General features: G+C 40.7%; 1 protein-coding gene across 1 annotated transcript in view; it reads left to right on the top strand.

The window, feature by feature from the left end:
* The window catches only part of LOC128405028 (mucin-5B-like), a 45,276-nt gene extending 33,516 nt beyond the window's left edge, over window positions 1-11,760 (top strand). The window contains exons 34-45 of the mRNA XM_053375054.1: window positions 562-631; window positions 756-880; window positions 1,301-1,332; window positions 2,394-2,571; window positions 3,383-3,487; window positions 4,232-4,272; window positions 4,676-4,798; window positions 5,579-5,674; window positions 6,211-6,312; window positions 6,811-6,850; window positions 9,697-9,820; window positions 11,322-11,760. Coding sequence (XP_053231029.1) covers window positions 562-631; window positions 756-880; window positions 1,301-1,332; window positions 2,394-2,571; window positions 3,383-3,487; window positions 4,232-4,272; window positions 4,676-4,798; window positions 5,579-5,674; window positions 6,211-6,312; window positions 6,811-6,850; window positions 9,697-9,820; window positions 11,322-11,487 — 1,202 coding nt within the window. The 3' untranslated portion in view covers window positions 11,488-11,760. The remainder of the gene's footprint in view (window positions 1-561; window positions 632-755; window positions 881-1,300; window positions 1,333-2,393; window positions 2,572-3,382; window positions 3,488-4,231; window positions 4,273-4,675; window positions 4,799-5,578; window positions 5,675-6,210; window positions 6,313-6,810; window positions 6,851-9,696; window positions 9,821-11,321) is intronic.
* Window positions 11,761-17,600: the final 5,840 nt, after the last annotated feature.

Here is a 17,600-nt window from a genome sequence, read left to right as displayed (position 1 = left end):
ATATATTTCTATGAATCCCTACATGGACCAATTTGATCCACACACCTCAGACAAATGTACGAATTAGAATGTAATTTTCATTCAGAGTTAACACTTCTCTGAATTTTACAATACAGTTGTTGTATTAAAAAATCAAAATACATTCTTAAATGTGCTTTTTAGGGTAAAATAGAAATGTGTTCACTGAGATAAAATACATATTTAAATAAGAACATTTGTTTAATTAATGTGGAAATGGGACAGATTGGATTTATGAATGAACAAATGCACAATTGACATGGACCTGAAGCAGATCAATGTGTTCATCCTTACCAAGTAGCGGCAAGTGTTGTTTGCCAATGCCACGTCCATTTGCTCATCCATACAAGATTATGGCTAGTACACAAAGAACCCCCCCCCCAAAAAAAAAACAGTGCAGCAGGACAACCCTGCATCCATCAAAATATATGTGAATGAAACTACCCCACTCATGAATATTTTGAGTGGCATTGCTTCCTAGAATTTGTTCTAGCTTTTTAGAATGTAAATGCACTCTGAATGAAATTTGTCAATATTTCACAGAACTCAGATGCTCTCGGGATCAAATCTATAAGCCATGTGGAAGAATGGAAAGGCTCACTTGCAATAGTGGGTAAGTAATTGCAAGACAAATTTTTATCAAATGATGTGTGTGTGTGTGTGTGTGTGTGTGTGTGTGTGTGTGTGTATGAATAACTGAATGACCTTTCCTTTATCCTGTTAACACAATCCTACAGAAAAAATGCTGTTGGTGCAAATCCAGCAGAAGGTGACATTCCAGGAATCCTTGTCGAAGGATGTTTCTGTCCGGATGGAATGATCCAATTGAATCACCATGACAGTATCTGTGTTTCTGTCTGTGGTAAGGAAATTGGGGAAAACTGGGAATACGGTTGGCCCAAGATGCCCATATGAGACTGCCCACCCACACCAGCTGCCTATGCAGCATGTAGGTTGCATGCTGGATTAGTGGAACTTGGAAAGGATCAGGAAGCAATCAAGCCAGTACTATGGAAAGAAAAACTGGGAAAGGAAGTTAGCTATATTAGCATGAATAAAATGCCCCCTTAGAACAATCCTTGCACGATGATAGAGCAAGCAGGAAAATGTCACAATTTAGAAATGTGAGCAATGCTTTTTTCGGCCGTGGCTCTCTCATGATTTTTCATATGACATACATACACCCTTTTGGGGTCCTGATTTGCATATGAATGTGTCTTCAGTGTTGTTAACTTCATTTCTGAAATGGTCTGCCTCATATTCCAACTGTTTTAATTTGTAGGCTGCACAGGAGCTGATGGACTATTGAGACAGGTAAGGAGGAGTGCAAAAGATGGGTTCTACAGCTGATATACAGCCAGAATAATATTTTGCACTCTACCCACAAGCTAATACTGCCTAAAATTGCTGAACACTGGCACAGAGCAAATACAATGCAAGAACCAGAGCAATTGTATGACAAACTATCACAGCATTCTTGCTTATTATGGTTAGCCAATACAGTGGTACCTCAGGTTAAGTACTTAATTCATTCCGGAGGTCCGTTCTTAACCTGAAACTGTTCTTAACCTGAAGCACCACTTTAGCTAATGGGGCCTCCTGCTGCTGCTGCGCTGCCGCCGCACAATTTCTGTTCTTATCCTGAAGCAAAGTTCTTAACCTGAAGTACTATTTCTGGGTTAGCAGAGTGTGTAACCTGAAGCGTATGTAACCCGAGGTACCACTGTATAGTGCAAGAGTTTATTTGTCATGCACATTCTATAGCAGGTTGGGAACTCACATGTCATGGTTTCATATTAGTTAACTTATCCATAGAAGAATGAGAAAAGTTGGCCCCTTAATGGTGGATTGAGAAACCATTGGGTGACGTTACTGCACAAGTGCAACAGAACTTCCCTTTTCTCCCCTCTCCCTGTGTATGCCTCTGCATTCCCTCCAAATCTGCTCTGAGGCATCACCCAAACCTCTAGGGCAGATTAATGCAGAGGTGTACAGGGAAGGAGAAGGAGAGGAAGTTTCACTGCACAAGTGGAAGTTGTTCCACTCATTCAGTGACTGTGCTAGATTCAACCCACTAAGCCTTTGTTTGAGGAAGGAAAGTGAACGAAAACACTAAGAGTAGTTTCAAAACAACCTTACAGTAGACACGCTTTCCCACAGGTCTATCTAGCTCAGAACTGTCAATGCTAGCTGGCATTTGCTCTCCAAGATTTCAGATAGGAGTCCATCCCAGTCTTACCAAAGCATGTACCCTGCCCCTGAGCTGTAGTCTTTCCCCATCAAAAACTCTAGCAGAAACTCAGCCCCATAATGATTAATTACTCTGATCAACATTTTTTTCCTCCCCCCCTTTTTTTTGAACATTTATTATACAGCCAGGAGAGAGGTGGGAAAAAGATTGTCAGGTCTGCACCTGTAGCAAGGACACACTGGATATTTCTTGTTCCCCCCACATTTGTGCAAGATCTCCGCCAATCACTTGCACAAGGGAAGGATTTGTACCTATAGTGCGGATACAGCCAGAAGATCCCTGCTGCACAGAGATAGTGTGTGGTAAGCAAGTACTTCAGTAAGATAGATAGATAGATAGATAGATAGATAGATAGATAGATAGATATAGAATTTTTATTAGATTTTCTGTTTTACAATTTTAAATACTCATTTAAACATCCTTACAATATCAATGACTTCCCTTCTTCTCTTTCCATGGTTCATTTTGTATACCATAAATCCCTGCATATTTTACATAAACTAAACCATTCAGTATTCCATTATTACATCCATCAAAATTTATTTACACTGTTGAATTTATTTTAACGCTGCCAGAGTTTTCAAGTGTACACAATTCCCCCCCATGTATTCACAATAAACATTGCCCAATCTTCTTTAAATGTATGTTCTTCTTGTTCTCTTATTACTTCAGTCAGTTTTAGGGATGCATTTACTAATGCAGAACAAAGATTGTATGTTTTCTGGAATAATGTACAGAGAATGCATGCTGCCCTCACTGCACCAGTTCTGCATGAATAATCCAGAACATTTTGTTCAAAAATATTCCTCACCCCCAGCTAGTGTGGTGCAGTGGTTAGAGTGCTGGACGAGGACTTGGGAGACACTCAGCCATGAAGTTCATGTTTCAGTCATTCTCAGCCTTGCCTATCTAACAGGGTTGTGTAGAGAAAGAACCATGTATGCCACCTTGAGCTTGGGGGGTGGGTATAAAGGTTATAGGTGAATACTGTTTTAAAAAGAAGTAGTAGATTGTTGCCAGCCTTTGAAAAATAGAGGGTTTCTCTACCTACAACATTATCAAAATGCAAGAAAAAGTGAATGCCTCATATTTTATCTGTTTCTTCATTCACAGAATGTAATGAAAGGTCGTGTCCTCTAACCAAACAGATATGCAATCCAGGCTTCCAAATTGTAGCAACCGCTTCTGATGGTGCCTGTTGTCCCATTCATGTCTGTAGTAAGTACTAAATTCACATACATGCCATTTTTGGAGTGGAAGCACAGTTAAGCAACATACACACTACCCTATGTGTATAGGGGGAAATATAGGTCCACACACCCCAATCTGGAATCATTCATGCTCATTCTGTACATGCTGCTTTAATTCCAGATTGTTTTTACATAATGCCATCCAAGGAGGTAGGTGTTGTTACTTGGTATGTGTTTGAAAACCCTTCCCTTGAGTGGCTTTTTCTACCTCTACATACCCTGGGTAAATGAAAAGAGATCATGGCATACACCCACCCACCTCATTATTAGGCAGGTGTGGATACTAACACCTACACCTGTTTTCAAATGGGCACCCTATGGGGAAATGCAGAATCAATCTGCAATGAGCTTTTATTTTTGGAATGAAACTAGTTTCTGAAGAAGCACTCTTCTGGGGCAAAATATACGCAATAGATCTAGACTGAGTGTTGACCATGCTGAAAAAACATGTGTTCACTCTCCATTGATTCTAGAATAACGTGCTATCTGTGTACGTGTGCAGCCTTAGTCACAAAATGCTAAAAACACATTTGGCAGGGGGATATTATGTGTATTTTCACTATCTGGATCAAAATGCTTTGTTACTAATTTGTAAGTGATTCTTCTCTACAACTAATATAGTAGAAAAAGGAGAAAAGAACCCAGGAAACCCATAGGAGAGAAGTCAAGAAAATCTCAATGTTTCTGAGCATTATTTTTCTTTTACTTACAGAACCAAAAAATGTTTGTGTATCTAAAGGAATTGAGTATCAGGTAAGGTCTGCTGCTTTCTTTAATTCGCTGCTATGATATTCCTTTAGCTCAGGGGTGGGAGAACTTTTTAACCTAAAAGGTGGGCTCTTTAGTGCCCTCAAAGGGCTATTACTTTTATAGCTGCTTTTTAAAATATGCAAATGAAATTTGAAATTTAATATAGTGTCTTCTTTGGCCCTGAAAATCTAATAATTATTTTAATGCTAGATGTTAGTCTTTGAGTTATATCCAGCTATTCTGAATAGACCCATTGAAAGCAGTGGCTTTAGAACTAAAGTTTGAGTATGACTTAGTTAAACACACCCTTTCACTAATCCCATGCTGCTTAATAGCATTTCTGTGTTAATATGCTGGATTTACTTACCAGATACTTCCCCTTCTGCTTTACCATCTCTCATTTAAGCCTGGATCAGTGGTACCTTCAGACTCTTGTGATGAATGCTTCTGCACTGTAACACAGGATCCTAAAACCCAAACCAATAAAATTAAGTGCACTCCAATTAATTGTTCTACTGAATGTCAACAGGTAGGTAGACACATTGATAACTAACTTCTCCTCTGTTGCTGACTCAGCTTACCTTGCCATTGTTATTGTGGTTAGACAAATGTAGTGAACAGCAGCTGGTTGGAAAATGGCTTCCCTACTACAGTAGTTAACAACAACAACAACAATAATAATAACAACAATTCCAGACAGAAGCACTGGGAGAAAGCTTCCATAAAAGGTTGCTTTTCTATAGAGAGAAAAGTGGAAGATCTGATGAATCTTATGTACATTATGGGCAAAGATGATCCATCACTGCATGTATCAGACTAACACATGGTGGTTCCAAAAGATGGGGGTTAAGTAAAATAACACCAGAATGGAAACTTAGGGGAGAGCTGTGATGCCTACTATTAACACCAGCTAGTTAATAAAAATGCTAGATAATGATCATGTTTTGTTCAGATACTAAACCTGATATTTCTTGAGCTAGATAGAATAGGAAGCCTAAGGGACAATTCTGTGGATTGAAGTAGTTTCTGGGCTTCCATTCAAAAGTCCAGATTCCACCCCAAACTGGGAAGTCCATCAGAATCTGAAGTAGGGGTTGCCCAAAATCTAAAAATCACTTGCAAAAATGTGAACATTAGTCAAAACTGCATAGAAAAATGTGTTTATAAGGAGAAATGTTGGTGAATTTTCATGAAGATCTTTAAAATTCAAAATGTGGACCATTGAATTTAAGACTGGAAAAACGAGAAACTGGGGGAATTGAAATTGACAGCTCATTCCATCCTTTCATCAGCATCTTTTCATCCTCAGGGGTTCCACTATATCCAGAAAGAAGGGAAATGCTGTGGTGAATGTGTGCAGACAGCATGTGTGACAAAGCTTTCACCTGGGGTAGTGGCCATTGAGGTATGTGTTTACCTTCTTTATGAGCAATTGTTTTGTTGTGACCATATTACTCAGTTAGCTCAAAAACACAATTTGAAGGAGACTTCTCTTTGAAAACTGAGAATGCTTCATGTGTAACAATGGAATATAATGCCTTCATGAAATTAGATTTTAGCAATAGTGAGATACTTCTATACATTCCAAAATGCAGGTATTGAAGAAAACAACTTTTCATACAGATAGGACAGGCACTAGGGAAGAAAGATTTGCAGCTGACATAAGTTCACCCAGGATGTCTGTGGGAAAGGAGGGAATTTGAATTGACCCTCTTGATCTTCAAAACAGGAGAGAAACCACCAGTGAATGCTGTGGTTAAAACATAACTTCCTATTCTATTTCTGTAGTCAGCCACTATCAAGCCAAACTAGGCACTGCACCATTCATGTAATTAACACTTGCATGAGGAGCTTTTACAAAATAAAATGTAGGAAAATATAGATGAAGATCAGCTCTTTTGCTCAATAGCACCTATTTCTGAATATTATTTTCTACTCCAGGTTGGGAAGACCTACAAGGATCCACAGGATAACTGTACTCAGTATCTATGCACCAGGGTATCAGATCAATTTATATTGAGTACCACAATAATATCCTGCCCAGTGTTTGATTGATCAAACTGTGTCCCAGTGAGTATTATTATAGCACTGCTTACTTTTATCAGTTCAACTCACATTTCTTATTATTAACCCTATGTAGAAAACCCATTTGGCTTCCAGAGCCAGACGGAAGGAGGCTGGCTAGATTGTGTTTGGGGATCTATGTCACTAAACCACTAACAGGTAGCTCAGTCGGTTAGGGCAGAGTCTCATAATGCCAAGGCTGCAGGTTCAATCCCTGTATGGAACAGCTGCATATTCCTGAATATTGACTTCAGATTATGATTGGTTGCGAGTGAAATAAACCGTCATCACTGGTTAGCCTTCCAGAGTTAGCTGCGAGGAGCAGGAAGGAACAAAGCAAGTGCAAAATGGATGGATTCAAAGTTTTATAATCTGTACATAAAGGAGGAAAATGAGTGACATGCAAAAAAAGAAATATTAAGGTGTGAAGCACTAATATTATAATGTGACATATTCTCATGTTTCTTTTCAAAATAGGCAACTATTCAAACTGCTGCTGATGGATGCTGTGAGATATGTGAGTATGTTCTGTACAACAGTTCATGAATGAAAGCGAAAGAGCTTTTATAAAGTCCCAATTTGCACATAACCAGTGCTTTTTTTCCTGAGGGTACGCAGGGGTACGCCTACCCCTAAACATTTTGTGAATCTTTGTACTTTTGTCCATTTACTGTATTTATTTTTCCGATTTGAACTATAAAATTGTGATTTTCTTGAGTCAAAATGAGAGTACCCCTAAACATTTTTTAAGAAAAAAAGCACTGCACATAACTGTCAAGAACTGGCTGGATGAGGAAGAGTGTGGGGGGGCGCTGCTCTCCCAAGAGCCCCCCAGGGATGACACAGAGGAAAGAGACTTGGGCCCAGGACATTGGTGGTGGGACATGGAGGACCAGTCTGCAGAAGGGGCAAGCTGGGAGGTGATTGAAGCAGGAGGTTTGAGTGAACATAGAGAGTCAGAAGAAGAAAGCCATTCCAGGACAGGACTGGGCACCGAGAGCTCAGACTGACAGAGAGGAGCCAGATACTGCCTCTGTTGCTCAGCAGTCCCACTCCAGCTAGCTCTCCTCCTCCACTGAAACCCAGATCATGAAGAGTCCTGCCCATTGCTGAGCAACGGGCCAGATGGGCCCAGAGGGGAATCCCTCTCCCTTGCTGCAGTCTATGGCTACTTGAGAGGAATCCAGAGTGAGGGAAGGGAAGGGAGGCCAGATGCCAGTTCCAGCAATGTCTTCAACTAGGGGAGACTAGCCTAGATGAACTTGATTGTGCTTTTACTTTTGTGAATAAAAGCTATTTGCATTTCACATCTTGAGTCCTTTTCCTGACCTGTGGAAGAACCTGCAGTCTCCTGACATCCCCTTGACAATAACACAAAACCAAACCACAAAACCACAATGGAATACCAGTAAAAATCCATTTCTCTAATCTGTTTTCTGTGATATCAGCTGATTAATAATAATAGCATTAGAGCAAAAAGAAGAGCTATCTAAAGTTCTTCAAAGAGGCCTGTTAAACATGCTCCGACCACAACGCCTTGAAAATAGAACTTAGATTAACTCAACCCGGTTCCTTCAGATGGAGAATGAATGACACACTACTAAGAGATCAAGAGATTGTGAAAAAGGCCCAAAAAACATTAAAGGACTATTTTGAGATAAATCTGAATACTACAGTTGAAAAAAGAACGATCTGGGACGCAAGCAAAGCTCTTATGAGAGGGTTTCTGATACAACAGAATTCAATCAAGAAAAAACTCTGGAACGGAAAGAAGGACAAAATATTGGAGAAAATACACCAAGGAGAAAAAAAACTGAGAACCAAACCAAAGTCCAAGGAGGTGCTGAGAGAAATTAAATTCTACCAAGCAGAATACTCAAAATTGATTAATCAGGAGATTGAATGGAAAATAAAACAGATGAAGCAAAGATCTTTTGAATCAGCAAATAAATGTGGAAAGCTGCTAGCTTGGCAGCTGAAAAAAAGACAAAAGCTAAACACGATAACAAATCTAGAGATTGATGGAAGGATCGTACAGAAACCAGAAGAAATTAGGAGGTGCTTCCACAGATACTTCAAAGAACTGTATGCACAGGGGCCCCAGAAAGAATCAGAGATAGATCAATTTTTAAAGATAAATGGACTATCAAAAATAACTCAAGATAAAAGATCAATCTTGAACTCTACAATAACCTTACAGGAAATTGAAGGTGCCATTCAGAATATGCAACTAGGCAAATCTCCAGGCCCGGATGGACTTACCTCCAAATATTACAAGGTTCTGAAGGACTATTTGATACAACCTTTGTTGGAGGTATGTAACCAGATTATGGATGGGAAGAGGGCACCAGAAACGTGGAAAGAAGCCTTCATCACATTGATACCTAAGTCAGAATCTGAAAAGACTCAGCTTAAAAACTACCGTCCCATCTCACTCCTAAATGTGGATTACAAAATATTTGCAGACATTTTGGCAAATAGACTTAAAAAAGTCTTAAATGAAGTAATTCATAAAGACCAAGCTGGCTTTCTCCCTGGTAGACATTTATATGAGAACACTAGAAACATCATTGACATTTTAGAACTTTTGCAGACTAACAGGAACACAAGGGCGGTGTTAATCTTTATTGATGCGGAGAAAGCATTTGACAACATATCTTGGATGTTTATGAAGAAGAACTTGGAAGGGATGGGAGTGGGACGGGGGTTTGAGAATGGATTACATGCAATCTATTCAGAACAAAAAGCTAAATTAATAGTGAACAATGTGGTGACGGAGGAATTTAAAATTGAAAAAGGGACACGACAAGGGTGCCCTCTATCCCCTCTGTTATTTATTTCAGTCCTGGAGGTGCTATTGAATATGATCAGAGAGGACCGGTTGGTACAAGGGATAGAGGTCGGAGTGAAACAATATAAACTGAAAGCTTTTGCAGATGACCTAGTTTTGACACTGCAGGAGCCAGAATCCAGTACAAAAAGAGTTCTCGAACTTATATCTGAATTTGGTCGGGTGGCGGGATTTAGGTTGAATAAACAAAAAACTAAGGTTCTGGGCAGGGAAAAATATTTGATTCAGTTTGCGTTTAAAGCTGAATCTATCAAAATTGCACTTTCCATAACAATATGAGAACCAAGACAGAATCATCCGTTGAAATGCACACTTATTTGAATTTTACAATGTAGCCCTGCAACCAAACAATGTCTACAGAAATGCATATATTAGGGGTGTGTGTGGAATGAGCAGCTACATTTGAAATGATAGATAAAACTGCTTTTAAGTTCAAAGCTACTAGTTCCTGATAGTTTAAGTTCCAATCAGGTAAAGTTATTTGAGGATTTTTGTTTCCCTTTCATTTTCAGGTACCCCCTTGTCACATAATTGTACAATTAAGCTGAAGAGGCAATTCATTGTTTATAAGAATTGTAAATCAGCCAGGCCTATCAACGTTCCTTCCTGTGGAGGATCCTGCAACACCTACTCTGTGTAAGTAAAAGATTGCTCCACCTGTCTCAGTCAGCTTGACTTCTACAGCACAACACAGACACAGCATTCACTCTTTGTGCCTCTTTGCTTACCATTTTCTGGAAATGAGCCTGGAGCATGAATATACCTCAGTTTTTGCCACTGCCACCCTCTGTAAAATAGCAAATAATAGTTGCACTATTAAGTCACCCTGGACTTGTAACAAGTAGGTGAGTTTCATATTTGCCCACTTTGCACACACAGTTACGTTGTTACCATACGATTGCTTCACTACACATGCAGAGACTTTCAGCATTTTATCATTTTACTGCAAGATTTATGGAAAAATCAGGTGAGCCAATGGCACAACTGCTCTAGTATGTGCACAAGGTCTCTATGGGTCAACCTGTCTGGCATGTTGCCACGAGTCCAGGATAATACAAATTAACTGGCCGTCAAATTATTCTCCAAAGGCTGGTTTTTGGTATAATGACACAATCGCTTGACTGGATGTTCCAATAAATTAAACAAGAATGTGTTATTTTCCCCAGTGAAAAGTAGTGGTAGCATGTTCCTTATTTTCCAAGGGTATTACACCAAAAGAATAGGCACTGAGAGGCCTTTAGCAAGTTCTTCTAACAGCCTGTTAATTTAGTGCACAGGGGTAGGACCCCCAAAGTGTAGGTGGTATCTAAGCAGCTTGAAGCAAGACCTAGGTTAAGATTTCAGAAGCAGACAGGTGTTGAATATAGCGGAAAGCTTCTGATAATCAGGACTCAAACTGTCACACTGTACAAAAGCACTGAATGTTGTGATCTACAAGGGTATTTCTCCTTTGTGAGAGACACATGTATATACCCAGTGTCTTCTTATAGATCAGGCTGCAACCTGTCAAGAACTCAGTGGGACTCTGCAATTCCTCTTTCTGTTTCCCCCCCTGTTGTCTTGGTAGAGCTGGACAGCAGGAGAAGCAGCATGCACCCCTCTATTAGCAATGGAAGCAGATATCTGCTAGGAAACCTTGCTGCTGCCTTTTTCTGCTGATAGTGACACTATTTATGAGTTTTACAAGCCACCTAGTGGCTTACAAGTCACAGTCAAAGAAAGTTAACATTGTGCACAGATCTGGGGGGACAACAGAAATGGAAGTAGAAGCAGAGTTTCCCAGAGATCTAAAATCACAGCCTCCATCTTTTTTCCTTCAATGTTTTTAGCATGGAACACTGGTGGGGAGGGAAGAAAGTGGAGCTTAATGGCCTAAACCAACTTTCACCCTCCAGATATTTTGGACTATAATTCCCACCAATCAGCATGACCAACAGTCAGGGGTGATGGGAACTGTTGTCCAAAACATGTGGAGGGCGCCATATTGATGAAGGCCGGGCTAAACCAAAAACACGGACCAGTGCACTTAGTTAATGAATAAATGCTAGAAAACTATTTCTTGACTTGACATCACTGGCTGCTTTTCGTGTAAAGAGGAACATCAGTCAAAACGTTTCACCTGTGCTTTCTCCCTCAGATATTCCTTTGATACTCACAAAATGAAGCATGGATGCACATGTTGCCATGCCACAAAATACCATGAAGTGAGAGTCGAACTGGTTTGCAGCAAAAGGAGGCATTTGAAATACACATATCTTCATGTAGATGAGTGTAGCTGTGTGGAAACTAAATGCCCAACATAGAAACATGAACCAAAAAATGTTGGTGAAATGTTTTGCCTTTATTTGAATTATTCATTAAAAAAATTCTTCAAGCAGTTGTGTGCAATTGAGTGTATGCGTGCGTGCATGCATGCATTCACATATCCATTTTTACTCCTGTAATATGAGATGTTTAGGATTTTCTTACAAAGTGATTCATCCCTGTAATCATGTTTCTTATTCCAATTGCTACAGGAAATTGAATGACAAAGAACAATGTTGATATTTGTCAAATAAACTATGTTTCCAAGTTGACTTGATTCTGTTGCAATAACCTCACCTAGATCAGCTACAGTATATCCTCTTCTCTTTCACTCTCAAAGACCTGACAGAGAAGAATTAGTAGTGTAAACATTCACAATGTGAACACACACCGTTAAAATCTTCGCAAGAAGATTGGTGAAAGACTTGGCTGGAAATTCATTGTGGAAGTCGGGGGGGAGGAGTTTTCTACTTGTAAAAGTGTAGCATTCTGGATCTGTAGAAACAAAGAACATTACTGTATTCAATGTAAGAGTCGGACACAGTTATGAAAGAGGGTAGCCCCTACTCGTGTGTTATTATCATTGGAATTAAACAGTTGGTGTAGGGGCCACATGCACCACTTCCAGAGACTCTTTTCCTACTGTCTCTACTGACCAGCACAAAGGATGGATGGGGGCTTCTCGCTGCGTTCAGGTAAATACACTGAGAAGCCTCGAAATGATGTGGAATGTGGGTAGAAGTTCAGTACTGGAGCTGCTAAGATGCTGAATGTGGGCAAAGGTCTGATATGGAGCCAGGGGTAGGGTGCAGACAAAGGTATTTCGCAGCGGGGGCGGCCTCTGCAACCTCTGCATGACCAGTTTAACCGCAACTCTGCTAACTCCTTCTGGATAAGATGTTGTGTGATTAACTCAGTTGTCTGATTCACCACCACACTGAACATAATATTCATGTTTTCCCCTCCCCACATTACTTCCTCCTCTGGGAGATATTTGGGACACAGTTACAACCAGGTTGTTTAATAGCTGCTCCTAGCATAATTTCATTCACATCACCGTTCAGCTTGGCCAGTCACACTGGGCATTAGAGGCAATGGGGATCTTCCACTGCAAAGTGTGGTCTGGCTAGATTGATGACGTTATTTGCCCTACAAGTAGATGTTCTCTCGCTGTAGTGTACTGTGGTCCAGATTGGTTAGATCAGCTTACAGGAAGTTGGTGTCCTGCCTTCCTTAGAGTCTATATAATAGAAACCCAGCATATAGCCATATGTTATTAGGGTAGCACTAAGCTATGGGAAACACCTGAGGTACAATAATATTCAAAAGTTGCCACACCTGCATGAAACTTCTAGGTTATACTGGACTCCAACACAGCTCTTTCTGCTGAGGAAATGCTTTCTTTCCTGAATTCCAATAGTCTTGACTTATTGTGATTTCCCACAAGATCTCTCACACCACAAGCATTAGGCTAACACCCACTGAAGATTCACAGTGTGTTGTGGTTTATGTTTTGCTTTGCATTCCAACTTGGCTAGAAAGCTGCCAGAAGCAGCTAGGAAAGCTTTCACAGACTCTGGTTACAACCTCAAATACTGCATCAGTATTTCATAAAAACAACAACAGGATAAATGTGGGTTGTGGCTAACATTGCATGTACACTGCTTCCCAAACCAAAAGCATGAGCATGCTTGGTGCAAAGGAAATATTAGTAGTATGCACACAGCCCTAAGTTCTAATGGCTTAGTCTTCAGCATGCTGCACCAGCATGAGGTCACAGTGGCCAGTCTCTTTGACTCAGACAGCATCAACATAGGTGTACAATGGTCAGCCTCTCTAATTGAAGCAGGCAGAAGCAGTTGTATGCCCAAACACACACACACACACAGAGAGAGAGAGAGAGAGAGAGAGAGAGAGAGAGAGAAGAGAAGAGGAGTGAGCACTCATAGAGGTGAGCATGTGAAGAAGCATGTGGAACTGGTCTCCTACTGAAGTGGTTCAGTAGCAACCATGTGCAAGCAGTCTCAATCTCTTTGAAATGGGCAGAAGTGGGGGTGGGTGGGTGGGAGAGAAGCAGTAAAGAAAGTGAGGAGCCAGCTGTAAGTAAATCACCTGGTAAGTAAATCAGGCTAAATGCTAACTGTCCTGTAAACAAATGAGAAGACTTGACATATCGTTTAACCACCATGTAAGCTTTGTGCTAGCAAATCAGGTTGGATGTTAAATAAGCAGGTCACGTAGAGGAGCTGACCTCTTCTACAAATCTCAAGCTCAAAACAAGACTGTCATGATGACACTACCAGAATTCTTGCCATTACTAGTGCCATAAATCATAGCAATGGCTGTGAGCTTGCAAAGTATCCCCAGCCAAAGTTCTATGAACTTTGCAAGCTTGTGTTCTAAGCTATAGCAACAATAAACATATTGTGACAAATTAAAGACAACCACATTTTATTATGCCCCAAGCAGATGGACTAGATGGGTGCCCTCTCAAACTTTAATGTGCCACAAAAGTAACACAAGTGATTAACACGGCTGCCCCACTGGAATTATTTATAAGTATCACAACAATTATGGATATTAGTATTAGAGAATCTTTGCTTCCAACCCAAAAATACACAGTTGAAGGGAGATCCAAACAATTTAATGCTATTGCCACTCCTTCACCAGCAGGTGTCATACCAGACACACAAACTATGCTACACAAAGATGGTAGTGCAATAGATTTTAATAGTATGTTAGAAATGTGGCTACTGCAGCAAGTGTTTTAGAAAAGTGTGTAATCTGTAGGTGGGTGGTGTTGGCATGCTAGACAATGAATTTCATGTATTCCTATATCTTTAGGAGTTGTCCAGAAGGCAGGCTTTTTTTTTTAAGTACTTCATTACAGGGAGAAGTAGCAGTTTGTTATTCTTTCTGTGCAATTCCTCAAGGTAGAAGAGCCCCCTCTGGCTTCTCCCTGGCATCCTCAGTGGTGGATCACCATAGAATCATTAAGTTGGAAAGCACCCCAGTGGTAATCTAGTTCAAACCCCTGCAATCAGTCATCTAAAAATCCCCTCAAAGACACAGACGGAGGGCTGTAGGGTGGATGTAGGATGGAATATATACATTTCATCAGCAAGATCTGTCCAGTGTTGCTAGGGAGTTCTAAGAAAATAAAAACCAGCATAGTTTTGAAATTGGTGGTTAAAAAATTAGTGCCGTTTTGAAATATTCATTCCACCATCTTTATTCAAAATGGTGTCACAAAAAAACAGACAAAAACCTGTTCCTTGATCTCAGGGGCCATTGTACAAAATTTGGTTACAATATATTAAGAGGTATCAAAATGCATAGAAAACAGACAAAGAAACAAATAACTTTCCGAAATATATAGTAGATTTTATGTTGGTCATGTTTTGAGGCTGGGCAATTTCCATGAAAGTGGCAGGAGTGCTCTTATTCCTAGTGGCAAAATGTTAGTCATACATGGTTTCCTTATGAAGTTCTTAGCCCTACTTCTGAGAGTCTAGCTAAGAGGGAAATTATTTCATTTCATTGGTACTACAGTTAGAATTATAACTTCAGAAGAAATGCCATTTAGAAGAGGGGATTTTAAGGCAGTGTTAAGGGGAGGGAAGAAACTTCTCTGTATCAGGGTTTTATTTTTATAGGAACCCCTTTTAAGTGCCTATATGAAAGTATCTGGCAGAAGAGCTATACAGTTATCCAGTGACCTATAATAACTGCTCCCTAGATAAATTGTTATTATTATTTACTAACTTTTTATACCGCTCTTCATCCAAGGATCACAGGGTGGTTTACAATATAAAAGAACAAATATTAATAACATTGTAACAAACCAAGACGCGGGTGGCGCTGTGGGTTAAATCACAGAGCCTAGGACTTGCCGATCAGAAGGTCGGTGGTTCGAATCCCCACGACGGGTTGAGCTCCCGTTCCTCGGTCCCTGCTCCTGCCAACCTAGCAGTTTGAAAGCACGTCAAAGTGCAAGTAGATAAATAGGTACCGCTCCGGCGGGAAGGTAAACGGCATTTCCGTGTGCTGCTCTGGTTCGCCAGAAGCGGCTTAGTCATGCTGGCCACATGAGCCGGAAGCTGTACGCCGGCTCCCTCGGCCAATAAAGCGAGATGAGAGCTGCAACCCCAAAGTCGGTCATGACTGGACCTAATGGTCAGGGGTCCCTTTACCTTTAACTTTTAACAAACCAAAACAATACCCCCCAAGTTTAAAAGGCCATCGTTTGTTTAATTAGCCAAAGGCCTAGGAGAATCATACAGTTTTTGCCTGGTGCCTAAACAAATGTAATCAAGGCATCAAGTGAGCCTCCCTGAGGAGAGCATTCTACAACCAGGGAACCACCACAGAAAGGGCCCATTCTTGTGCTGTCACCCTCTGGACTGCTCATGGAGGAGGCATACAAAAATTGGGCCTCAGATGATGACAGCAGGATCCTGGTCAGTTCACATGAGGAGAGGCAGTCCTGGAGGTATTTCGGCGGTTCAAATCCCCGCGATGGGGTGAGCTCCCGTTGCTCGGTCCCAGCTCCTGCCAACCTTGCAGTTCGAAAGCACACCAAAAAATGCAAGTAGATAAATAGGTACCACTCCACTGGGAAGGTAAACAGTGTTTCTGTGCGCTGCTCTGGTTTCGCCAGAAGTGGCTTAGTCATGGTGGCCACATGACCCTGAAAAACTGTCTGCGGACAAACGCCGGCTCCCTTAGCCAGTAAAGCAAGATGAGCGCTGCAACCCCAGAGTCGTTCGTGACTGGACTTAACTGTTAGGGGTCCCTTTACCTTTACCTCTTAAGTCAACCCAGCACTTTGAACTGGACCCAGAAACTAACTAGCAGTTTCCATTACAGAGGGGATTTCTATAGATCACAGCCATATTTATTAACCATATTTATTATAGCTTATGAATGCAATCCTTGATCTTTAGAATGCATACTTCCTCATTCTCTGGAAATGGGCCCCATTCTTTCTTAACATAATCTGTAAAATCTATGGAGTTGCCCAACTCCAAATCACCTTTGAACAAACAGCTATGTAATTCAAGAAAAGTTGATCCAACTTTTTAATGTGTTTTCTGTTCCCTGTTTCCATGTATCAGCCTGTTCAGGATCCCTACACTTAGTTGACTATCCTCGTAAGTGAACGGCAAGGCTGAGTCAGAGTCTACGTACTGAACTTATTATTTGGAGCCACCTCCATATGTCTCAAAGGATACCACAATGAATATCAAATTATTTCTTCACTGTATTGGGCTATAACAATTTCTTTGATATCAATTAATTTATTTGATATCATTAATTAATGCTGCAAGTTTGGGCAATAGCAGGGTTAAGACATTACGTGGATGTGCTTCCACATGGCAACTGTAGCACAAACTCTGGACCTGCGAATAGGGCCGAATTTAGGTTTCACGAGGCCCTAAGCTACTGAAGGTAATGAGGTCCTATATATGTCCAGCTGTCCTTTGTCAACAACAAATTGTCACTATTTTTTGTGTTGAATATATGCTATATGGTAATTTATGGACCTAACAGGTATCTAAAGCCATTTGCACATAACAAAATATGGATTTTTATCAAAATAAATGAACTGAAATACAATTAAGAAGTATCCAGTTTTTTCCCCTTTGAATTTTTTTTGGGCCCCCAAAAGAGTGGGGCCCTAAGCTATAGCTTGTTTAGCTTATATGTAAATCCGGCACTGCCTGCAAATGTTGGACTCCTGCAAGACAATTCTATTCATGCTTCCTCCAAAGTAAGTCCAGATGTGTCCAGTGCCTCTCACACTGGGCCAGCCCTACCATTAGACAGGGTGAAATAGCCACCTCAGGCAGCAGAATCATAGAATTGTAGAGTTGGAAGGAACCCCAAGGGTCATCTAGTGCAACACCCTGCAATGCAGTAATCTCAGCTGAAGCATCCATGACAGACGGCCATTCAACCTCTGCTTAAAAACTTCCAAAGAAGGAGAGTCCACAACCTCCTGAGAGACTCTGTGGCAGGGGAGCTAGGCTGCAGCAGTGAGGTGTTGAAGAGCAGAACTGAATGTGTTAGAGGCCAAGGCCTACACCCTTTAAACTAGACTATTGCTCTC

Source organism: Podarcis raffonei, chromosome 1 (assembly GCF_027172205.1).
Source record: "Podarcis raffonei isolate rPodRaf1 chromosome 1, rPodRaf1.pri, whole genome shotgun sequence".
Taxonomy (NCBI): domain Eukaryota; kingdom Metazoa; phylum Chordata; class Lepidosauria; order Squamata; family Lacertidae; genus Podarcis; species Podarcis raffonei.
This window is presented reverse-complemented; position numbering and strand designations above follow the sequence as displayed.